This window comes from Siphateles boraxobius, unplaced genomic scaffold (assembly GCF_051911475.1).
Source record: "Siphateles boraxobius isolate OS27281-9 unplaced genomic scaffold, OSU_SipBor_1 19, whole genome shotgun sequence".
NCBI classification, from domain to species: Eukaryota; Metazoa; Chordata; class Actinopteri; order Cypriniformes; family Leuciscidae; genus Siphateles; species Siphateles boraxobius.
This window is the reverse complement of record NW_027508799.1, coordinates 26,713,896-26,739,816: the sequence shown is the minus strand read 5'-3', so window position 1 is coordinate 26,739,816 and position 25,921 is coordinate 26,713,896. Positions and strand designations below refer to the sequence as shown.

The window sequence follows — 25,921 nt, the reverse complement described above, 5'->3', positions numbered from 1 at the left end:
AAAATGTACAAAAAAATTATATTTAATTTCCATCACAGATGTCATGTGTCTGTCCTTTGTTTGTTTTTCACCACAATCTCTGCTAATATAATGTTGCCACTGCTATAAACAATGTCCCGTTGTCCATACAGGTATTTAGCTCAGTTTCTTCAACAGATTCTCAAGTGTTCGTTCATAAATAGCTTGAATGTGTTGGTCTACTTCTTCTTTGTGGCTCTCTTCCCTTCTCCCTTCTTAGGTTTTCCTTTCCCCCGCAGTTTCCTCAAGCGTCTCATTTCCTCCTTGAAATCCTGGTGCTCATCCCTAAAACAATACCAGAAAAATGTCATCAACAAAAACAGAGGAATTTGAAGATAAAATGTTCATATGTGCACTATAATATTATTCCAGAGCCTACCTGAAAAGCCCCAAATATCTGAGCTTCTGGGTCATTGAATAGTAAATCTTGTGCGGGGGGTACCAGTCATACACTTCTTTTCTCTGGGCCGGAGGGGGTTCTTTAAAAAACCCAACCACTTTCATAGATTTGGAATCTGTGTGACGGGACACATCTCCAAATATTCGGGCGCTCAGACGGGCCATGCGCAGGGCATAGCTAGAAAGACCAGCCATCTTCACCTAACAGAGAACACACAGATAAATGAGTCGTGCATGCATTAATGGTGAAGATAGATAGATGAATTTAATTCCATATATTTAAATACATGAGTGCATGTTATTAAAGAGGCTTCAGTTGTTTTGTAGACACCTGGCAGAAAATTGATCCAAATATTGTTTGCTTACCCTTTATTAAAATCCCGAACGAAGCAGTTGGGGTCCAACAATATAGACTTTATTGTAACGGCATGTGGACATTAGATACTTAACAATACAAACAATTCAATAACTAGTTTAAAATTTATACTCGTTTATGGTTAGTTGAGAGTTCAACCTTCATACGCTCAAACACACATTGGGGAACATGTAAGATGAGCATGCGCGGAGCAGGTCAATCACTTCCTGTTATCCTACGGTCTCACAGGTCCTTGAAAACAGTAATATGTGACATCATGTCATTCAATATATCAAGTAACATTCATTTTACTCACTTATAAAATCCCCGGGTTAAATATTATAACATTTAATGAGAATATCTGTATGTACTAATAAGACTTATTGGTGCTACAGATTTCTTTCTTTATTTGTAAAAACTACGGCTTAAAGGACCTGGCCGTTGACGATACTTCATTACAAATTAAATGAGATTTCATGTATTCAGTCAGTGATTCGTGACAGTCTATGTTCGTGACTTAATCTTAACACAACTAAATATTACGTTTAATAGAATCGAAATACATTTTTAGCGGTTTGTTTGTTTGTTAGTTAGTTTTGTTTTGGCATCCTCTTTACTGTGGAAAATGTCTCGTACGTCACAGGAAGTCGTACTCATTCCGGGATAAAAGTTCTCTCGGTAAAGGCTTTACATATTGACATAGTTTATGGTTATGTTCACATAGTTTATGATTATGTTATGTAATCATTTAATGATTTAAAATAACATTTCTTCATATTTATTTAAATTTAACACGAAGGTAACTTATAGTTTTTTCATTAAATGCCTTATAAAGTTGTTAACAACTATGTCAAATATTGAGCACGAGGTTATTGGAAAATTAAATAAAATTATGATTTTATTTTAGGCTAAATGTATCTAAAATAATTTAATATCATTATTATTAAACCAGTCAAGGTTTGTGTGACGCACAGTAGATTTGCTGTGATATCTTTGTTCACTAGGTGGCGATATATATACATTATTAAAGACATTAAAAAAGAAAGAAGCACTGAAGCCGAGATGCATAAATAAATACATAAATTGATGGACAGCTCTCTGGATTAGCATGACAATCACATTGTTATTGTCCTTCCAATGGATGTATCTATTAACACAATTCTGGAGACAAAAAAGGAACAAGATAACACATCCTCAAACAGCACATGACAAATTGCTTTGTGTATCGGCTGCATTTTTTAGATTACATTGTTCAGTTTTCAGTGTTGGCTAAAAATAAGTTCCAAACAAACTTTGCCTCCCTTAAAATGTAATTAAAATTTAGCTGTCAAGCTGTCATTCATACTGTTCCAGAGACAATTAGTCCGACAGAATTCAATAAAGAAAGGACATCTTTGAATATAAAATAATTGTCAATCCAATACAAGTCAATATTATGCAGTTTCAGACATATTTAGCAAATAATGTCACATTCAATATCTGAAATAGTAGCCATCGCCTAGAACATGGCATAAAGATCCACTTTAATAGTTAGTTTTCCTCAATTCTGTTCACTTATAGAATAGAAGGACAAATATCTGACATTGTTTTCACTGAAATTCTGACTTTTAAATGCAAAACATCTAAAACTTTATGTTTTATATACAATGCTGTTCAAAAGTTTCGGGTCAGTAAGAATTGTTATGTTTTTAAAAGAAATCTTTTCTGCTCACCAAGGCTGCATTTATTTGATTAAAAATACAAAACAACCCCAGTAAAATTGTGAAATATTATTTCAATGCAAAACAGCTGTTTTCTATGTGAATATATAGTAAAGTGTATTTTATTCCTGTGATCGAAGCTGAATTTTCAGCATCATTACTCCAGTCTTCAGTGTCACTTGATCCTTCAGAAATCATTCTAATATGATTATTTGATGCACAAGAAACATTTATGATTATTATCACAGTTGAAAACAGTTGTGCTGCTTCATATTTTTGTGCAAACTGTGATTAATTTTTTTCAGGATTCTTTGAAAGTGCAAGAGAAAAGCATTTAATTAAAAAATAAATATTTTGCATTATTATAAATGTCTTTACTGTCACTTTTGATCAATTTAATGCATATATGCAAATAATATTCTCTTTTGTTCACTTTATTGCATGTTGTTTTAGCAAGAAAACTTTACAAATAAGGTCCAATTAGTTAAAGGTAGGGAAGGCGATTTGTTCTAGAATTTGTTTTTGTTATGCTGGTTGAAGGTCTCTGCACATCCTGATAGCAATCACTAAGTTAACTGGTTAGTTAACTGGTTTAAATGTATATATATATATATATATAATCTATGTAAGGTGTAGGACCATAAAATGTTCATCCAATCATTGCATTAGGTCCGAATGCAATGATATGATGTCCAACTTACCTGTCCATGTATGTATTTTTATAACTCCACGAGACCGAGCCCTGCAACGAGTTTATGCTGCATTCACGTCATAACTATTGCAATTTGGAAGAGATGGAAACCTGTGGCATTATACTTGGAGCGGTTCATGACTCGAAATTATGCATTTCAATGGAAACACTATCAATAGCGAAATTAATCTGCAGCAGTCAGGTGTTACAGGTCAGTGCTCTTTGAGTTGTTTATGTTGATTATTGTGTTATATCATGTGCTTTGAGACATGAACGCCGTCTATCATGAAGCTTTTGTTTTTTGGAGGAGGCGTGGCTTTGGAGACACTCTGAAGAGGGTGGGATCTTATGCTTTTGCAGCTAGCTTGCTTTTGCTAACCGCTACACAATTAATGAATTAACATTAACAATGAGAAATATATTTTTCAGTATTTATTATATTTTGTTAAAGTAACACCAGGTAACATTTCAACCTTCATAATATATTTCCAAGTCTCTTGTGATGGTACATCGACTTACAATAGGTTGAATGACACGTCTGCCATAGCCTGACGGGGTCTGTAGCGTTTTTAATCGTACTTTTAAACTTCGTTTTTCGGGTAGTAACCGGCGAACAAAGAGAACTACAAAACTCGACTGCTTTACGGCATATACGTCACTTCCACCACCACCCCCACTTCCTTAAAATCGCAGGGCTGTCAAGTGTCACGCATTGAGCGTGACAGTCACTCAATTCGGTCTTTTGTCACGCTCTCCCGCCACACATTGTATTTCTCACGCTGAAAAACTATTTGTAATATATTTTATATGCCGCAGCGCCCAAAACTCTGGCCGCGCCGCTCTCACTGTGGAACAGGCATGAATTCAAGCGCGTCTCCTCTGGTGTTGTTCGTCTGGTGTTGTTAGCCAATCAGAAAATAGCACTATTGTATCTGGGTAACATTTAACGCAACAACCAATGACACCCCGTAGTCTGGGGTGTTTTTTTGTCTGCCTGACTATGTTACGGAAGCTATCTTATCCTCCGTTTATCTTCATGAATCAAGTAATGATTATTTGTCTTGCCTCAAGCTATAATCCAAATCGTTTTTTAAAATTTTCCAGATTTATTTATGGTAGCTTGATATTGTAATATTGACGATATATGGTTATTATCTACCACTCAAACATTGCATTGAAGTATCATATAGATTCAGTAAAACGGTAACCAATAGACTAGGCTACTATAATGACACTGGCTTGTAAACGTGATCATCGCGATCATTTGTCGTTAGAAAAAAAATAAAACCCATGAAATTATTGACATGCTGAAATATATGCCACTGTACCTGGGATGAAGACATTTCACACGCGACGCAAGCAGAACAACTGCATGTGACCTCCTCCTACAGTGTTCAGGGCTATCATGGTTGTCAACAAATGCACGATGACAGAGTTTACGACAGTAGTAGAGGACAATACTGTTTCCCAACTGTAGGAGGACCCCGAGAGCAAAAGTTACCTGGTGTTACTTTAACAGTTAATAAAAAAAATCTTATCAAATTGTTCATTGTTAGTTCATGTTTTATTTTAATAGGCTTCATTTATTAAGTATTGAGATTAGCATGAACTAAATTTAAGAAATGCTTTAGAACTTTAAGTAAAACAAAGAGATCCACCAGCCAAAGAGCAAGACATATAGACTACTATATTGCCAACAGTAACCAGTGATCCTGAATTATGTTTGATATAGTTGAGCTCATAATAAAGCACATTAACTACATCAGATCGGTCCTCAATGGGCCGCTCGGTTACATGACTCCTCCATTTCCTGAAACCAAACTTTTAGTTGTTGGCAAGTTTATGTGCCTCCACCTCGTTCATTGCTAGTTCATGTTAATTAATTTAAGGGAGAACAAATTGAACCATACTGTGTTACCAGAAAACATTTAGCCCATTAACCAAGAAATTGCATATCAAAGGTAAACAGTGTATCTAAAACATTTTGGCCTATATTAAATAATTAGGGGTGGTGATGGCGCAATGGATTAGACATGAGAGACCCGGGTTCGAATCCACTGTGAGACACCATTGTGTCCCTGAGCAAGACACTTAACCCCTAGTTGCTCCAGAGGCGTGCGACCTCTGACATATATAGCAATTGTAAGTCGCTTTGGATAAAAGCGTCAGATAAATGTAAATGTAAATTACGTCTAAATAAATAAGTCTGCTAACTGTTGATTTTCCATTAAAACTACATCTTTACTAATATATAACCTCATATATCAATTATATATCAAATATATCAATTGTTACACTATACACACAAATATAAAGAACAGGAGAGTCCCAACATTATCTGAAAGCTGTGGCAGTGGCAACCCAATAAAACAGAAAACGTGTGTACAAGGGCGCTCACACAGATGCCACCACTCTCATTCATTATTCAGCAATACACCTGACTGCTGTTGGTTCTGGGCAGTGCATAGTCGTTTCAAATAACAAACCTTTATGGAAGGCTTTTGGTCTGGTGTAGTATCATTTTATAGCTCTGGTGATGCAGAATGACAAAATGAAAGATTCTGCAACCTTTGATTATTTATTCATGAAAGACACTAGTTTACTTCAGTAAGTGTAAATCTAAGAGAGAATGCCAGCAAGGCAACTCCAGTTACAGTTCGACACGGAACCAAGAGCAGTAGTGCGACTCCTTTAAGAAGCCGCTTTAATAAACAATGAACATCTCATATTGACAGCATGACATCACCGCTGTTTTTCCCAGACAGAGGCAACATGCACGGAGGATGTTAGGACCAAATTGTCCGAGGAGGAGGATGCGTAATCCGCCAAATGTTCTGATATTGATAGACTCGTTTAAACGTGAAGCTTTTGAGATGCGGCGTCGTTGAGCGGTTTGGTATTTCCTGCGCAGAGCATTTATAAACGTGTGTCGCTGTTGAATAGGATTATTTGGCAGTGAACATCAGCATATAATCAGCATATAGCGTATCATACAGTCACTGCAAACGCAAATGGTCTGGAGATGCATTATTGGAGTGGAGTGAACCCGCTTTGTCAGTTTTAATTGGGGTGAGTGCGGAATTTAATTTACTTGATCAGTCTTATAAACGGGGCCCGTGAAATGGATGCAATAAGAGCATTGATGTATTATTCTTAAACATTCCTTTACATGAATGATCTACTATTCAGATCACAATTAGCCTACTATAGCCTACATTCGATTTAAATAACGCTTAGTTAATTGAATTAATGTCTAGTCATCTTGATAGGCTATACATTTATCTTTAACAGCCAGCAAATGTCTTGTTTAATGCCATCCTACATATTCCAAAGAGAATGTATGAGAAAACGAACCTGACTGCCGCGCGACTGTGCATTTCTATGAAATAGATATGTAACATAAACCGGAAAGCAAAAATCTATAGTCTGTCAAGCGCCAACCTAGAAGGGATGGGAGGGTTGGGAACCGAAAATCTGTTCTTATTCAGAACCGGTTTTAGCCTATTTAATACCGGAACCGAATTTTCATCCATTTCTATTTTTAACGGTCCTTCAGCAATTACCGTAATTAAATTTAAAATAACGTCGTTAATTAGGCTACTCTTCCGCCTATGCGAACTACTCTTGACAGACAGTTTCAATATTCGCTGAATTTACCGAATCTTCGAGCGACCAGTAGGCTACAGTCCGAGAATCACTCTTAAGAGCTGGTTCCTTTTAGTGAATTAAAACATTAAGTAGCATACCAAAAACGTAGTCCAACTCACGAACTAATGACTCTTTAATAGGCTAAGCTGTTTTTTTTTGTGTGTGTGTGAACATTCTAGTCCGATTCCCGAACAAATGACTAGGTTCTTTTTAAATTATTCAAAAGCACTTGGTCATCATTGGTCGATTTCTTAAAGGCATTTTTAGAGAAACCCATAGGTCTCTATCAACACATAGGCCTATTGTCATTTGACCACTAGCACAGTTAACGAATCGACATGCAAAAGACTTACGAAAACAATTAGGCCCCTTCGTTGTCTGCTGTACTTGTGATGTAAATTTATAATGACGACAAATATTTGATATCCTGGAAGTATCATCATTTTTAGATGCTTGCAACAGAAAGCGCGTAACTGTTGCTATGGTTACCACGATTTATCGCTCTGACAAATTTATAATCTAACTTTTGTGCTTACTGGAACGTTTGCAAACACAATTGAAACGGGGGGGGGGGTTCAAATCCAAACCCAAAATGAATGGCATTCTGGCTTTAATGCAGCTATAATAACAATATGGTTCAAAAATCTTCCTCTGCTTTTTTTTTAAGGCTTGTGTGACCGAGGACCTGACTGAATCGTCTTGTCTGGTTTCATCACTGTTATTGGATGGGAAGGGTTACGGGTTGACCTTAAATACGGCTTTTTGTTATTTTTGTTATATTATCTGTCGGGCTTCAGCTCGAGGTCTTCAATAGAAACAGATTCCACTGCACCGACTGATATCAGTTCTCTCAGTCCGCGTGCCCGGCGGGATGCGGGTGCACGTCGAGGAGCTCTCCAAGCTGTTGTGGTGCTGACGCGGCTCTGAGCGAACGCGAGCATGGCTGCTGGGAAGTTGCTGCTCTACGCCGGTCTGTCTCTGTCCCTTTGCGCGCTCGGGATGCTGGCAGTGGCTATCTGCTCCGACCACTGGTACGAGACGGACGCCCGTAGGTACCGAGAGAGGTGCCGAAGTTTCTCCAGCCGTCGAAAGGACCCGGGCTTTATTTACATCCCCAACAACAGTCTCCCTCTGCGGGCGAGCCGCTCGCGCCTGGACCACTGGGAGGAGAAGCTGCTGCTGGCGCGGAACAGACGGCAGCTGTTCGCCATGAGCGCCGCCGATGAGTGCAGCAGGCAGTATAACTCCACCAACATGGGGCTGTGGAGCAAATGCCATCGGCTTGGATTTGATCAAGATATCGAGGACTTCATTCGAAAAGGTAGGACAGTGACGTTTTGTGTCTATCAATGTGAAAGGCAGACGTGATATCATATTCTTTTTAGAGTGTTTGCAAGGCAGCAGTGTACCGATATTCCTCAAAATTCCGGTCAATGTTTAGTTGTGAAATCCTAACGTTACAACTATTAATTCTGAGTGGCTTAAATAATATTTAAACTTCTGAGTTCTGCTATCTATTTCTAATTATAAACAGTGTATCTTTTAAGATAAACCAATAGGTTGTTTCACCGATATTTTTAGCATATATTCACAATTTTCTACATAATTCAGCAATGGGGTCAAGCGATAATTTATCAAGCAACATTTTACATAACCATTCATACTTTAATCCAACAACATCAATAATTGTTACATCATTTTTATTTAATTATTAATTATCGGTTAACCGAGAGAACCTACATTATAATTGTTATTATTATGATAATATTGGTTTATAGTCATTATGTATATTCTACAAAATAAGATAAAAAAATCGTTATTTTCCTTTTTTGTTTAAAGAAATAAAAAAAATCAGTTTTGCGTATTATCGTTCACTTGATAAAAACCATTGAGAAAAATATCTGTATTGGTCATAAAAAAACAATATCAGCTGATCTCTATTTTTTTAAACAAATTTGAGACTAAAGTTTTAAACTTTGCTATTAATGTACACTGAGTGAATCAAATATATTTGAATATTTAGCTTTCGAAATGCAACAGCTGTGATGGTGTTATTGTAATATTTGCATTCTGAATTGTGGTTGGTCTTGAAATCTCACATTTATTTTGACCATCCATAGCCAACCAATATAAAGTGTCAGCCTGAAAGTTTGAAACATTAGCACTACTCTTTGCTACCCAGCAAACACATGCACTACTTTCAGAAACAGCAAATCTATTGCATGTCTCTTTGGAGTGCAAGATTTGCTAAAACACTGAAACATTTTCATCCTCTAGACATACACAAATTGATGTCAGTCTTCTAAACTGGAGGCCCATAGGCAATTGCCCAATTCATGTGCACAGACACAAATAATGTGTAACAAACAGAGAAGGTTAAAAATATATATTTCACTACTCATGTATTAGCTGGAGTGATGCGTCCATTGCAAATTAAGGTGCGAAACCCTACAACTAGTCTCACATTATGGGACTTATTATGTTCCACCAAACCAAGTTAATTTACTCCTCAATGGTTAGAGGCTTATGTAATGAATATATTAATAGCCACACACACACACACACACACACACACACACACACACACACACACACACACACACACACACACACACACACACACACACACACACACACACACACACACACACACACACACACACCCACACACACACACAAGGAAGTCTATAAATATATCCTGAGCCTCAAACTATGTCAGCCCAAACACTGTAGGTTGTGCTTCAGTCAAGTTACACCAAAACAATATGCCCAGAGTTGCTGAGAGTCGCATACTCTCCGGTTACACGCTAACCTCTGTCTGCAAATCGGCGCATGTTCTGGGAAAAGTAGCAGCACAAAATGCCTTCTAAAATAAAAACAAGCTTAATTCTGCTTATTTGAATCGTGTCACCTCCACTGGTACCTGTGCCTAATGTGTGTGTGTGTGTGTGTGTGTGTGTGTGCGATTATGTAACAGGGATTTTGTGGTGAAGAGGTGCCCCTGTAGTGCTGTGTGTTATGACTGTGTGCAGTACCAGCCGATTGTGTATTGCACCATCAGCAAAAGCTCATTTAACTCTCTGGGGCACCTGCCAGCCACATACTGCGTGCTGATTTAGGGTGGGGGTTGCATTGATAGAATAATGCAGTGTTATTCTGCCATTCACCTTGGGCGATGGGTGATGATGCAAGTAGCATTTTGCCTGTGTGTCTGAGATATAATGAAGAGTGAAGAACAATTTGTCAGTAGCTGACTGTGTTTCTTTTTAGCTAACAGCTGTTTCTTTATCTGTGCGTGCTTTGTTTGGTGAATATTTGTCAATAGCCGTACGTCTTATATAAATATGTGAATGCTACTGTTACATTTCTTTTTTATGATTATTCATATCATTATCTGGCTTGCAAGCACATCGTTTTATGAAATGTGCTGACTGTGCTCATAATGGCATTGCCCATCTCTCTGAGGAAGCTTATTCTCTGTCTCTACCCAGGATCCTCTCCTGGGAGAGAGAAGGAGGAATAGAATGATGAATGAGAGAGCAAAGCAGTAGTGCACAGATAAGGGGTCAAAACTTGAAGTCATTCATTGGGAATGAAAAATGCTCCATTTAATCTTGCTATTGTATTTTTTGTGGGAATTTAAATTAAACCTTTTTTTTTTCACAGACTCCAGCTTAATTAGCAAAGATAACTAAAAGTAAGCCATTCGAAGAATGATTCCAGTTAAATTTGTTAAAAAATTGTTGATTGCTAAGTAAAAAAACAAAACAAAGACGAGATGAAAAATTCACATCTAGAATAAAATTTAAAATGTAAAATGTTTCCGAAAATATGACAATGTAAAATATAAATATATATATATATATATATATATATATATATATATATTATAAAATATTAGTCACAGATTGTGAACCTTCTCATAACAATGCACTAAAACTAATGCACTTTTTAAATGTAGTTTTCATATGTTGTTTTTTGTTAAACGTTGATGTAGAAGGCTTGCACCTTGGAACCTTCAAGGTTTGCGTTCGAGCCACCAGGCACTGTTGTTCTGCGAATAAGCGGGCCGGAGCGCGTTAAGTGTTTTCTGTTAGAACGGTGTCGTGTAAGTGGCCCCTAAGTTAATAACTAATGATCTTTGCTACGGAAGTGAATCGATTAAAACTAACTTTAGCTGGACAATAACTTCATTCTAGAGCTGCTGTAAAGCTAAAACAATCTCTGTTACTTTAATTTCCTATTATCACTGTAAAGCTGCTTTGAAACAGTCCATATTGTTAAAAGCGCTATATAAGTGAAGGTTACTCGACTTGAGAAATGTACAAAATATTTGAATTTGTTTAATTTTGCACTTTCTTGTCAACTAAAATGTCATTTTTGGTGACTGAAATTATTAGTTTTAGTCAGTATAAAACAAAAATATATAAAAAAAATGTGTTTATTGTAAAAAAAAATAAAAAATTAATATACAAAATGTTTAAGTATTTTGTCGTAAAAAAAAAACTTGATTAAAAATAAAGACTATAGCATTCTTATTCTCACAACAGCAGTTGGTCTGGTTTTGAACCCTGGAAGTGTGTGATTTGTGTAGAAATGACAGTTCACCTTTAAGAATTGATTAGCACCTTGCTAGAATGTTACTTATATCACTGGAATTATTCTGGAAGATTTAACATTGTAGCAACATATTGCAGCACAGAGGAAATGGTTTATGTTAGTAGTTTGTAGAAAGACAAACCTGCGCAATGGAAAGGATGACAAGAAATAGGAAATGATGCGAAAGATGGCGGCATCTGGAGTTTGTGGAAAATTGAGAAAGTCTATCTGAGTGAGAGTGTGAGAGGAGGGTGAGATCATGCAGAAACAGCCAACCCATCTCATTGTCCACCATCTGTCCCTGCCTCCCAGAGGGACACCCATCAGGGATGATGAAGACATTTTAGACCTGGAACACAATCACAGCGACAGGAGAGTGAGATCCAACCTCCCAACGTTAATACAGGCAAACTATAGGGAGAGAAAGAGAGAGAATAGAGATGAGAAACACCACAACACATATGCAATTAGCAGCAAAAAAATGGATTACGGACCGAGCCAGTGTAACCTTTAGATCTCAATTTTAGACTTTATTTTGCACATTTGGACATTAAATCTAACCTTATTATAAGAAGGGCTCTCCAAATCCATTCTTGCTTAGCAGGCTAGAGCGAAGACAAGGATTGGATTGTACTTGAGTTCTCAAAGGATCTTGCTTCCTTGTTTTCAGTGTTTAAATTGGATGCCATGGGAGGAAGACGCCACACCTTCACAGTTCAAACAGTAAGCCGCACTGGGACTCGGGCGCTAACACTAATCAAATACACAGGTGTTGGGGCGGGATGCTGGGTACATCTCTTGGGAACAAGGAATAGACTGTGCGATGGAGTTTTTATTGCTTTGAATTTCCTCTTACAATAAATTTATTCCAAGGCATATTATATCACAGAAATTGGGTGTGACTTTCAATAAAGTGTAGAGAAAGGGAAAAGCGTTCAGTAATTTAAGGCCAAGAGGCATTCAAGATCTTTGGAGGAACTACGCTGAAATAAATGAGGTATCCAATAACCTCCCTTTTCATTTTCTGTTACGCCTTTCATTTCCAACAAATATCCGTATAGTGAAATGCTTGACAGAGTGCTTGGACTCGGCCCACGACCAGCAGATTATGATTTGGCCTCAAAGTGTGTAAAGCACCCTTATTAGTGCGGGGAGAATATTTCTCACTTAGTTCGAATAAGATGTACAATTGTGCATTTAAGATATGACAGATTTGAAAATATGAAATCAAAATTGATCCTTTTTACTTTCTTATTTCACATTCCTGGTCTTATTATGCACAATTCATCAGTGCACATTATTTAACTAATATTTTTTTTTGTCTTTTATCTAAACAGGACTTGCTCCGCCTCTGAAAGTCTTTCCATTTCAGGTGGTGGTCATAAAGCCCCTGTTTTTTGTTTTTATTTTTACCCTCTCCAAACGTCTGTCAAATTCTGGTATATATTGTCTATTGCCAACTTTTTACAATCCCCTCATTTCCTGATAAAAAAAACAAAAAAATAAACCAAGTCAGCGGGCATATTTCACCTGACTTTAAAACGATTCCTCAATAAATCTGTTATTTTAGAACCATGCCTGGAAATCACTCTGGAAATAAGCCACCAGAATACTTCTCCCTAATTAAAACGTAAAATTATTTTCCTGTCACACTGCTGTAGGGTTGTTATAATTTGTCCCTGAATGCTAGAAAGCACAAGCCCTGCTTCTAATATTCAGCTGACAGCCGTCTGTGTTTCAACGGGACTGATAAATGTGGCCGTTTCATTTGGCACCACACCGCAGAATTGATATCGGTGAATGCTGCGTGACCTCAAGTCATTGTGAGCCATGTTGTTTGTCTTTCTGTTTTTCCTGATGAAGCCTGGCACTGGTCTCCTTCTCACAATCGGCCCTGCGAGGTGAACAAAGCGGAGGCGTGGGGGTTGCCACGCAGGGAACTGGAGGAGGATGGTTGGCAGGTGAGACGCTGAAGAAATACCAGAAGTAATGCTGCACCTGAAAGACAGACAACAGATATGAGAGAATTGCAGTGGAAAATGTTGGTAAAAATGTCCAGTCAGATGAATGTGACTGCTTTGTGCAATTACAAGCAGAAGTGGAGGGATAAAGAATAGACGGCAAGGGCTGTTAGTCAAGAGGAAATGACACTCGCCCCTCCCCCCTCGTTCGATTCGTCTCACTCCTTCTTCCAGCCCAATTTATATTCTGGCACGCAGATTAGTCTCCTGAAAATGGAGTGCTGATGATTTCACCACCAAAAGATTGCACACTGAAGTGAAGTGAAGGAAGGAATGTGGTAAAAGAATGACCAAAAAGGTGTTTTTACTCCCTCCTCATTCACATCCACCAGAGTATTTGGAGTTTCCTTTTACAGAAGTCATCAAGAACAGCTCAATTTTTCAAAACACTTTCTGTTACTGTTTCATCCACCAAATCATCTCTGTGGTGTTATGTTGCTATTTTGGATTTGCTGTCTGTGGGAAATGTTCTTTTGGAGCAGATCAGTCATAGGGAATCTTTGTAAGCTTAGCCATAAGACAAGTAATGCATTTGAAATGGTGAGACAGACATTGATCCATTCAGTGTCTGATTAGTTTGTCATTGAATTTGGGAGAGTATGATAAACACCGGATGATCTTCACTCAATATGAGAGGGTCAATGCCAAAGGGAAAAGCCTTGGTGCCGTTTAAAATCTGAAAAAGTTTAGGCCAATCTCATGCATTTAGATATACAGTGCTGGTCAGAATTATTTGGCCCCTTGGTAATTATTATCAAAGATGACTGTAAAAAATAAATCTGCTTTGATAATCCTTTTGATATTTTATTAAAGAAATTAGCAAAAATAATATTTAATAAAAGTGGGCAAATAATTGTTCCCAACGTGTTTTGGAGAAAAACATTTCATAATGTGATTTTACCCCCACTTTCAATTCTTTTACTTCAATAAAAGGTTAGATTTTTGCATTTGTTTAAAATAAAATATCAAAAGGATAAACAATGCAGATTTACTTTTTTTACAGCCATTTTTCATCATATTTACCAAGGGGGCAAATAATTCTGACCAGCACTCATAATATGATAATTCAAATTCAAATAATATTTTTGCCTATTTAAAATGAATAAAGCCTTATCATGGCACTGCAAAATAGGTCATTTGAATATGATAAACAAAGTTGTGGTAACCTACATCTTTACTCTTGTCAAGAGACCATTTCAGTTGTTGATACCAATCATTTTTATCCTTCTATCAATTTTAACTAATTTTAAGCAAAACAGTGTTGCTTGTTGCTTATTGCTTATTGTTGTTATTGCTTGAAGTGTTTTCAAGTTATTACTCAAGTAATAACCAGTGAGTCATAAGAAAAACAAGAGGAGTGACACCCCCCCCCCAAAAAAAAAATCAATATTTTCAGTTGATAATAACATTAAAGACAAAATAGACTTCTGCAGGTATACTGTAGAACAAGTTTGAGCAACTTGGTATCGAAGTACCGTTACTTTTAACATCTCTACCAAACAGAACGGCAGCAAAAACAAGTACGGTTATACTAAGAAATCAACAAAATGTTAATTGTGTATTTTTTTCTAACTTAATAGGCAGAGAAAACTATAATTAATCTTTAATCTCTATGTGCACTCAATCAATTTATCATCATCTTAATTTTCTTAAGTATTTTATTTACCAGTAGAAAATGCCATCATTAAAACAAGAGGAATTTGCTTGCGAAGCAAAACTCTTTAAAATAATAGGATTATTAATAAGACTTGTTGTTTGTTTTTTAATACCCTGCTGGCAAAGTATTTTAAACATAAACTTTAGTAAATCTTGTTGAATTTATGCTAAAAACAATATAAAACCATAAAACATCCACAAATGAATAAGCTGCAAGCAAAACAACAAACACGTTCTCTAAATTTACATATTAATGTGCATTTAGATGCTTTTAGAAGGTTTAAATATCTTTTAATTCCCCAGTAAATGTATTTGTTTTAAGGATGTGCAGATACAAATACCGATTAAGTGTTTTTGCGCCGCTCAATCTTTACTTCCTGTTTTTGGCTATGAGTCTAAATAGGGTCGATTGAGCGAAAGCTGGAATCCAGACCTGATCTCTGATGTATAAGCCCTCCCTCCTCCTGGTGGACACCCTTCCTCTTTCTCACCCCCTCTTCCTCGCATCCTCTCGTTTGATCAATGGTTCATCAGAAGGGCTGGACTTCAGTTGGGTTCAGCTCACGGTGCAATGACACCAATCAGCAATCCATTCAGGCCCGAGAAAGACAAGACGCTTGTTAAAAGCTATTTGGGAGAGAGCAGGCCGATTCTAATGAGAACCACGTCCAGCGCAGCTGCGGGTTGAATGAGAGCTTTCAGGAAGTCGACAAAGCAAGAATTATGGCACACGGAGGAATCACACAGCTGCTTCTGCTTCTTGGGCCGAGCGTGTGAAGGGCGTGCGAGGTGTCTCAACTCGCCCCGTGTTAAGGTGTTTTACGCTGTGAGTGACGGATGGAGGCAGTTTGTTTTTCCTTTTCTCACTGAAGCTGACAGATAAGGCACAAGCAGAAGGTTGAGTGACGTCATCTATCAAGATGTGTGGAATAATTCTCTGGCTTCTGTTGTCGTGGCAACGTGAAGACACCTGACAAATTATATTCTGCTCTCTGATGCAAGCGTTTGGTCCCCCCTCCCCCTCCTCCTTTCTAATTGCTTTGGTATTTGCAGAATGGGCCTGGAGAGACAGAAAGTGTGTGTGTGTGTGTGTGTGTGTGTGTGTGTGTGTGTGTGTGTGTGTGTGTGTGTGTGTGTGTGTGTGTGTGTGTGTGTGTGTGTGTGTGTGTGTGTGTGTGTGTGTGTGTTTACGTTTCCCATTTAAAGGCAAAACATCTACCTGAATAGATGAGTTTGATTGTTGGATTATGTCAGAAATGGGGAGTCATTCCACCAACTACTGTTAAATATTTATTTTTAAAACGATACACATCGCCTACTATGTTTTTACTGTATGGGAGAAACTTATGAAACCTGTCAAGAACATTTCTGGGTCATGTTTCACCTCAAAATGACAAGAAAGACTTGTCAAATTAAGTCTATTTTAGGCCCATTCTGATTTTTTTGTGCAGTATATATATATTATAATATACACACACACATATAGTATATACATGCATACACAATGACATATATACACATAGTAGTTTTGTTGCATTTAATTAAATGTAATGGAATGTCATGTTACAATAAAGATAATCATGAAGAACAAGAATTATAACAAACATGAAATACAAAAAAACTAGACATTACGTTAATGCTTGTGGAGAGAATGTGTGTAAGTGTCATGACAATCATGTCAACTGTTTAAAAAATGTAGTGGGTTAGGCTTCATTTTCTTTATGCAAAATATATATATATATATTTCCTTATGATGAAATATGATCAGGACATGTTTTTGTGAGTTTCACCCATGCATGTGAATATAAACCTTGACGTTTAAAAAGTCATAACACAAAAATCTGTGTGCATGTCATATGTATCGACAAAGGGTAGGAATTTTGATCAACTCTGAGAAGATTTTACTTAAAGCATTACATGCTGCTTAAATATTCGATAGTTGACTAGTTGTCCAACAACCATAATGCCCATCTCTACTGTGAGATGAAACAATCTATATTAGTTAGTTATTCATAAAACACCCTCCATCCACGACTTGTTCATTATAGTTATTGTACCACTGCACGCTCAAAAGGTGTTAAAATGAAGTGAGGTGGGAAATCGCCCCAGAGAAATTAATATGCTGTGTTGACAAAATAGAGCTCAAACCTTTTTCACCCGTGTCACTGTTTAAACGTTCCTTTATACTTCATTTACTTTCATTTTGACTTTGTAAGCACATTTTCACACTCTTTCAGCCGCTGCAGCATATGGTGCTGTAGTAAGGCACTTGATAAATGCATCCATACAACTTTGAGTTTTCTAATTATCAGCTTTCACTTTGAAGTCAACAGGAAATTAGAATTGACCCTATTTACTTTCTTAACCCATGTTCCTGGTCTAATAGTGCAGTGTTCATCATTTCACGTCATTCAAAAGAAAAGAAAATTGTTTGCCTTTGTAATCTTTAATCAAAATCTAATAACTTGCTCTGCCTCTTGAACAACTTTCCATTTCAGCTGAAGTCACTTTTGCTAATGTTAACCAATATCTGAATAGCTATATAGACATTGTTTTATGCTGCTTTTGTGGATAATGCAGCTTTTTCAAAATCGTACTTATAGTTATCGGACTTATACTATGTAACTTATACTTACAATTATTTCATACTGGTTATTGTTAACGCAATAAAGTGAATGGGAGTAATATGCATTATTTGGATAAGGTGAACTTGACCTTTAACCTTCACTTCCCAATCTCAATTCCAAATTGATAGAGAGTAAGAAATTCCTGGGACCAAATTTCTCAACAACTGACTGCAAACTTGCATTCAGGACTTGCTCAGTACTAGTATGGAATTGCCACTTTTCATGATCCAATTAATTATAATTGGATAAAATCAAGTCCCGCCTTACAGTTTTTTATTTTTTACTTGGAAATATATCACGTTACAGAAGTAAAATGACGGATGCAATTTCGGCTTGAAACAATGTTAGCCATTTGCTATTATAAGAATTCAGTTGTTTCCTACACTGTAGATGACATTCCGCATTCCATATTACGCCTGGAATATGCAATAGACCTTTTAGGTTCATTTCAAAGCACAAAAGAATCAACAGAGGGTAAGCTCGCCAACAAACCCATTTTTACCGTTCACTTGGGTGCATTTAAGCTTCTCTCCTCACTGTCTGAAAGGCCCATGTAATCAACACCAGGAAGCTGGATAAGTAAAGCCAGCTTTCTTCCGTTCCTTTTTGATGCATTAGCGATAGCAGCATTAGCATTTCAAGCTTCCTTATAGAAGAATGTGGCCAAAAACACGGCACGTACCCCCTTTGAATGCGAGCAAGCGCCTGATAGCTACCTATTAAGGATCAGAGGGGCTTTGATCTTCTAAGCAAAGCTATAGTGTGCAGAGAATCTGGTCTCAAACCCTCTTTGCTACTTAAAACTTAAATAAGCCGTAAAATTCAGGTTGTTGTCAGCCTCTGATATCCATCCTCCATGGCCAAAAGGGACCGTGTCATGTATTAGACATTATCAACATTGCTAACGGACTGCTTGAAAGCGGAAATGCGTGAGAATTTATATTGATTGGCTGCAGTAGTAGTGTAATCTAAGCACCCAGATTCTTCTCCAGTGCTCTCTGAATTCAAGACGTGTGAATTTAAAGAGCAGGGAATTCAGTTAAAACTTTTATACAGGGGTCAAAGTTTAGTTTGTTATTTTTTTTCCATTGATGGCCATTCAAAAGTAGCTATGTCTTGTGAAATAGAATTTAAATTGAAATTACAAAAAGTACCAACAATTACACCATTAATAATATAATACCTACAACCTATTATTGTTATCATTGTAAGCCATATTGGCAAAATGTTTTATTATATTATATTATATATTATTAATGGTGCAATTCATACTTTGCACGTGACGTCACAAGTGCTGGCTGGCGGGCAAGAACGTCGTTCTCTAGCAATGAAACACAGTAAACTAATCAAGGATCTTGCCAGGACGTCGCCAGTTTCAAAATACAAAAGTTGGTGTTTTGAAGTGTAAACGACATGCCAGGTAGTTGTTGTAGGATTGGATGCACTATTATTCAGCATAATCGGGTTATGAAGTGCATGTAAACGCGCTCATTCCCTGAAAGTGAAAGTAGAAACGGACTGAGCTTTCAGCATCTGTCGCTGCATTAACGCCGCATTCTCACAGAGACGACGATGGATTTAACGGTATAGCGACTATCTTAATTTACTGGCTTAATATTTCTCTTGTGGACCTACATTAATGACAGGAAAAAATTAGAAGAATATTTCTTTTTAAACAAGTTTTTGAAGCTGCTTTTTATTTTCACAGATGGCAGAGTTGTGCTGTTCGTGAACTAAAGACTGCTATTTTGTTTCCATTGCACATTAACAAAACGTTTAATGACACTAATAACACTAAAAACAATACAATTAATACATATTAATGATATCACTAAAATGACAGAGCTCGGGCTCTTTTCGTCATTTTAGTGATATTAATATTTAGTAATATCAATATTTAATAATAATATCAATAATAATATCAATAATATCAATATTTAATAATATTTAGTCACGTGACTGCAAAGTGTGAATTGTTGGTGCAAACCCCTTTACAGAAATTTTTAAGATTTAAAAATAATAAGTTATAATTGCCTGTAGTGAACAGTTTTTAGGAGGAATTTTACATTATTTCTTGGTCCTGTAAAAATGTCTATGTGTCCAGACAGAGAAATGAGGGTAGCGACAAATATGTGATGAAACATCTGGAACATGGAGACAGTCAGCAGGGAGTTGATGTCTCGGCACACCTTTATAAGACGGAAAGCCTCAGGCGATGAGCAGACCACTCAGATGAGCAGACGACTTACGGATGTGAAACTCTGAACATCCACCTTTTTTTTCACATTCCCAAAGGTCTGCTGTCCAGAGGGCAAACTGACAAGCAGAGAACAAGAAAACAGCAGAGGATCGATATTGGCATGACAAATAATGCCACAATGCATGCGGCAAAGGGATAGATGTCTGTGCAGAGTTTGAGGACCGTAGAAGGTGTGGACTAAATAAAAATCAAAAGCACAGCATCATGTTTCCATTTTTACCTGGGAAACGGAGGAGGAAAACGAGAGTACTCGGAGAAGGGAGATGGAATTCTCTCTCGCCTCAGGGAACTGCCATTAACTCGCTGGGCTATGGGCAGGCGGTCATGCTGCTGTTGCTAGGTGCTCACTTCTCATCAGCTTGTGAGAGCAAACCTCCTGCTCCATCTGTCCACTATATACTGAAATCCTCAAATGGAGTGATTTGGATTTCTTTTGTCTGTGGTGCTTGCTCATAATTGGGGTTAGTGATTTTTCAAAACCTCTCATTTTAATTAGTAGAGTGTCTTCTTTTGTGGACTTGGAAGTGGGATCTTTGGACAAGCAGCAGCTAGAACTCCCTAGTAACAACCTAGCAACAAAAAACATCTAGAACACTACAGAAAGCACATAGCAACATCCTAAAACTGCTTAGAACACCTGCATAGAAACACCCTGACAACCAGCTATAACATTCAGATTGTGGTTGAGAGTTTGTACAGGCAAGCACCACCCCAAAAATATAATATATAAAATATAGAATCATTAAATCATCTAAAATAAAAGTATACTTTACCTACAATGAGCAACACATTGTTTGAATAGCTTAATAACATCTTTACACAAGGGGGGAAAAAACTTATAAAATGTATTGTTTAACCCCATTGTCTTTTGCCAGTTGACTGGAATGCAAAGTGATACATTTCCATAGATTGGCAAAAATATTGCTCAATTGTTTGTGTTTGCACACACATACATATAGCACACATACGCCTTCCTGTTGCCTCATTATGAGTGAAAATGTTGCCCTCGCTCTCTTTTTTTTTTTTTGCTCTGCGGGTCCCCAGCTGATACATAATTGAATATACCGTAACAAAGTTTGTGAGAAGGGCAACCAGTGACAACACACCCGAAACTAAAGTCTCAGGGGGCCGGCAGTCTCCTCATCACTGCAGGTTGACTGACAGTCTTTAAATAAGCAGTGAACACCTTAGGGATATTACTGCTGTTTGCAGATATAAGCACATCACATAAAACCAAAGGATCTCTTTTACCTTTTAACAACAAATACCAGACGTGCAATTCAGAATAGCTTATGGAAGCATGGTTTAATGGGGGAATGGTGTAATTACTAAAGTGCCAAAGACATTGAATTATTCGTTTTTTGTGTACTTCTGATGTTGCTCTTCTGCTCTTTTGATGCTCCTCTTGATGGAAATAAATGTTGTGATGTTATTTCCATTAAGAGGTGCATCAATGTTTGGTCAAGGTCTTGTGCTGACAATGCAAGAGTAAAGCACTCTGTAAAGTCTCCTCCAGCACATCCCAAAGACTTTCAAGGAATTTAAGGTCTGGACTCAGAGGTGCCAGTTCATGTGTGAAAATTATTCTTCATGCTCCCTCCCAACCATTCTTTCACAATTTGAGCCTGATGAATCTTGACATTGTCATCCTGGAATATGGCCGTAATGTGTCTTCCTACATCGTTGTTTAAGAAATGAAAAGCTACACACTCCATCAATTAGGGTTAGAAGAACTGATGCCAACATATTACGTGCTAGAAACATAATAATCACTGCAATAATGATCCAATCACAGACTCTTAAGCATTAGCCAATTTAAATCCAAGCAACGACATTTTTTTTTTTGGTCAGGCAGTGCATCTTGTGAGAGCAACATCAGAAATGCACAAATAAATAGATTATTGTAATTAGTTGTTATTTTAGTCTGAATGTACCAAGTCATTGGCTCTCAGTAATAAACCATTGCCCCATTGCCATCTATAAAATCTCAGCACTACACCGAAAAACCAGCAGCTATACTGTCATTACACCGCCAGCAAGATCAACTGTGAGTGTCGGATATAGAAACTGATTTTTATGTCGTTTCTTTTTGCCCTCTGCTGTGACAGCTGTAAATCTACCTGTGAAATCAGGGAGAAAAAAAGGAGAGAGTGTCATGCGAGAGAATTCAAGAGAGGGTGGAGAGGTTTTGCAGGTTGCCACAGTGGCGGTTCTCTCTCCACTGGTGTGTTGAGGGAAGAAGCTGATAACTGTCTGGCTGCTTGTATCGCTCAGAGACTGGCAGCAGCAGGGTGCCCTCTGGGTAATTGCCTTTCCCCTGTGCTCTCTATAATGCCTCTGCTGCTCCCCATGCATGTACATGAGTGCAAAAACATACTTACATAAACACTGACACACAACCACTTGAAACGGCAGCAATATATTCAGAGTTTTAATATAATACCGAGCGGTTCAAGGACACGTAACAAAAACTAACAAGGGCAGATTGTGATAGGCACAATGTTAATGAGGTTCACAGCAAGAATAACAGCTTACAAAATGCTCTCAGAAACTTGAAAAATCAGACAATTTAATCCAGAGAAGGCGTAGGCGGAAACTCCGAAAAATCAAAGCACAGATGAAAACGGAAAGCAGCCCAACAAATGTTTTCAATGGGATGAATTTGGATCCAATCTGCAGAAATTCACTGGCTCGGTTTGGTCTAAGGTGGAGCCCAACGGAAACGACAGACTGCCAGTGCCCGGCTAATTTGGTCTGATTGTGTTTTGCTTTCATCAAGTGAATTTTGCAAAGGCACTCAAAACACAAACACATTAGGAAGCCTCTCGCGTATTATGAGCAAACTCTCCCTCTGAGTGCCAAGCCCATAATTATCAACAATCAAAGATTACAATTGCCTATCTAATCTGAATATTATTTATGGACGGCCATTAAGAGTTTTGTGGCATAAATTTAGCATGTAATAGGCAATTGTTGATAGCAATTTTGTTCTTTTTTGTTCAATCAATCAGCGGTTGGGCTTTAAACCAGAGAAGGTCCCTCACTCCGCTAACGATACATTATAAACCTGATTAATGATATTAAAGTCACATTGGTTCAGATTAAAGAATCAGGGGACACAATTAGGTGGACAGACTTGAGAGTTGATCAAAATTTTGATGATGGTCCCTGATGGACACAGTCCATTGATTCCTGGTTTGTGGGAAAAGTACCTTGTAACTTGTTCTACTCAACTTGTTTGTGTGACATGATCAGCAAACAACTTTGTTCAATTGTCAGACAACATATTCAGAAAGCTGAAGCCTTCTGAATATCGCATAACCAGCATTTTCATGTGAACGGGTCAAGCAGCCTGTACATTCCTTGTTTAATTTCCTTTTTCCAACCTTTGTCTCTGGTGTTAATGACCTACACTAGAAGCAAAACAGACTTGATAGATTTTAGGTTACTTGAGCCTGGCATAGTTTCCAACAGCAATTGAAACAGAATCCACATTCGACATCCTGTCGGCAGCCAACGGCAAAACTCCAGTCATCAGGAGCTACTTTCCCAATCTTGCTGAAAAAGTTGAGTGTTTAATGCTTCTTTCCACCTCTTGAGTTTCGCTAGGAATGAGATTCATTAATTTGAGCCCAGTATGAAGTGATCGAGAGAGTCTCAGTAAGCCGGTCGCAGTTTTTTCTCCATCTCCACATCGGGTCTGTAATTGAATTCCTGCTCTTAACAGCGGGTACAGGGGTGTGTTAATGTGGTGTGCGCTGTGAGCTGAAGTACACTGGAGTGTGTAAGATGTGTTATGGAAGAGTACAGAACTGACACCGCATGACGGATACAGAGGAGCAGAGAATATGGTCTCATTTTTCAGTGGGATACAAATTCATAGATCTGGTACAGAATGATTGCGGATAATTAACTTCACAGAAGGACGGCTTGTTTTGGGGGTTTTATTTGATGGAAAAGCACCAAAAGTAAGAAAGCCTTGTTCCCCCATCTTATTCTCCACATTTTTGAGACCATCCCTCTGGGTTTCATGAGCACTGCACCTTAGTTTCCAAATGTCGTCATCTAATGACAGCTCAGTCATTCTTAGGGCCATTAGAGGTTTCTGTCTTCCTCTAGAGTTTTCAACAAGGAGTCTGTGGGTGAGATTTATAAAATCATATTATGAATTTTTAGTACCCCATTAAGAGGCCATATTATGCCCTTTTACAAAGATTTGAATTTGTTTTGGGGGTCTAAAAGAATAGGTTTTCATGCTTGAATGTTAAAAAAAAACATTATTTTTAACATATTTTTCATTATCGCTTCACCTCTCTTCCCAGTCGCTTAGTAACTCTGTTTAGTCCCTGTCTCTATAGGGCGTTTCACACTGAGCTTAACCCTGGGTTATCATAGTTCTTAACACTATTTTTAACCCCGGGTAAAGGAACCCCGCTTTTGCAGTTGACCCCGTATTGCGGTGCCATACTTGTAAAGTGTGAAATGATGCAGTGCTTGAATGTTAAAGCTAGACGGTTAGCAACAGACAACCAATTGTGCTCTCATATTTGTGTGCTTTGTACAGTCACGGAAACACTGTGTATTGTATATAAACAATAAATTGTGTTTGAGAGGAAAAATTTCAAATGCTGACAGAAATTGTGACATTTAAATGAAGAGAAGACTGTTTCATTTAGAGTACCTTTATAGTCTATGCTTTTTAAACTCAGCCTGCCAACATTTTCACTGGCCTCACCTCAAAATATAAATGTTTATTTTCAACACATTCTTATGGATGGTTTTAAGACTATAACAAATCATGGTCGCATTTTCAACAATAACCTCATCCATATTAGCCAGCTAGATAACACTTCGTCTTGATGGCAGAATTTCCAACAATGATGTAGAATGTCACAGAAGACTAAACATTTAAGTTTGCAAGGCATAAAAATGAATGCAAAAGCTCTACAATGTAAATGTAATGCAAATTTAGAAACACACCTTTATACAATATCCTGAAGTATTTTCTACCTATAGTGAGTGCACAAACTTCTTGTCACACTGCCAAATATATGTTCATTTGACAAGCAGGCAGCTTTTGCCTTCAGTCAGATGGTAATCCGTGAAGTAGTTACAGTGTACAAATGGACTGACAGCACCGTAGTAATTGCCCATCTGTGAGGTGACATACAGGAAGGAAGCAGTCATATACCAGATTGTGGATAAAGATGGCACACACCATGGTGCCAGCCTACAAAGTCACTGTATTTATGGATCATTTTTTTCTTTCTGCTATTCCTACACTTTTCAGCTCAGAAAGCCTAAGACCAAGTGAGAAAACATAAGCACATTGCTGCATGTGTAACAACTATGGCTGTCAATAGATTAAAATAACTAATCTCTGTTAATCACATAACTTTTTTGGCATTAAACGATTCATCTCAATTTGTGTATTTGCTGAAGTTTGCAAAAGTGCAAGCTGATGTGTCCCTTCAACACAGTTGTCTTACCTCACCATGTGACAATTTTGCCCAAATAAAATGGGAATTATGAATTGAATGCTTGCTTATGTCAATATGACATGTTATGTGCATTTTCAAATCCTGAATTAAAAGAATTTGTCATTCAATTTATAATGAGACCAATGAGGCACAAAATCATCCATTTCTGGTTTCCGTACAGAAAAAAAGGAGATTTTATATAAAATGTACATTTGTAGTCAATTTGGTTTTAAAGGACACATAATCAGATGTGCAGAAGCAGAAATCTTGACATATATTTTCAACTTTGTTGTTTTCCATGAATGGGGTTGAATATAAATGAGTCTACATAAGACAAAATTAAAAAATAATGGAAAAGATAGCAATGCCGTAGGTAAAAAAAAATTTGTATGTGGGACATTCAGAAAATTAATTAAAGATAAAATGAAGATTAAATATTATCCCAAGAAACACCCATTTAATTTACC

At 37.4% G+C, this 25,921-nt stretch overlaps 2 protein-coding genes across 4 annotated transcripts in view; one reads left to right on the top strand and one right to left on the bottom strand.

The window, feature by feature from the left end:
* Positions 1-6: 6 nt before the first annotated feature.
* Positions 7-1,004, bottom strand: mrps33 (mitochondrial ribosomal protein S33). 2 transcript variants are annotated; one of them, XM_077234634.1, is made up of 3 exons: positions 784-1,004; positions 398-618; positions 7-303 (listed from the first exon to the last, which is right to left on the bottom strand). In XM_077234634.1, the coding sequence occupies exons 2-3, from the start codon at positions 610-612 to the stop codon at positions 198-200; spliced, it is 321 nt and encodes a 106-aa protein (XP_077090749.1). In that variant the 5' UTR covers positions 613-618; positions 784-1,004; the 3' UTR covers positions 7-197. The 2 variants fall into 2 exon arrangements, with proteins under 2 accessions (XP_077090749.1, XP_077090750.1); XM_077234635.1 differs by having other exon boundaries at positions 398-612; positions 784-974.
* Positions 1,005-5,671: 4,667 nt separating this feature from the next.
* The window catches only part of tmem178bb (transmembrane protein 178Bb), a 92,549-nt gene continuing 72,299 nt past the window's right edge, over positions 5,672-25,921 (top strand). The window contains exons 1-2 of one of the 2 annotated variants that reach the window (XM_077234632.1): positions 5,672-6,232; positions 7,479-8,132. In XM_077234632.1, the coding sequence (XP_077090747.1) occupies positions 7,751-8,132 (382 nt within the window). In that variant the 5' untranslated portion in view covers positions 5,672-6,232; positions 7,479-7,750. Of the gene's footprint in view, positions 6,233-6,675; positions 8,133-25,921 lie in introns of those variants that run through there. The other variant, XM_077234633.1, reaches the window with a different exon arrangement.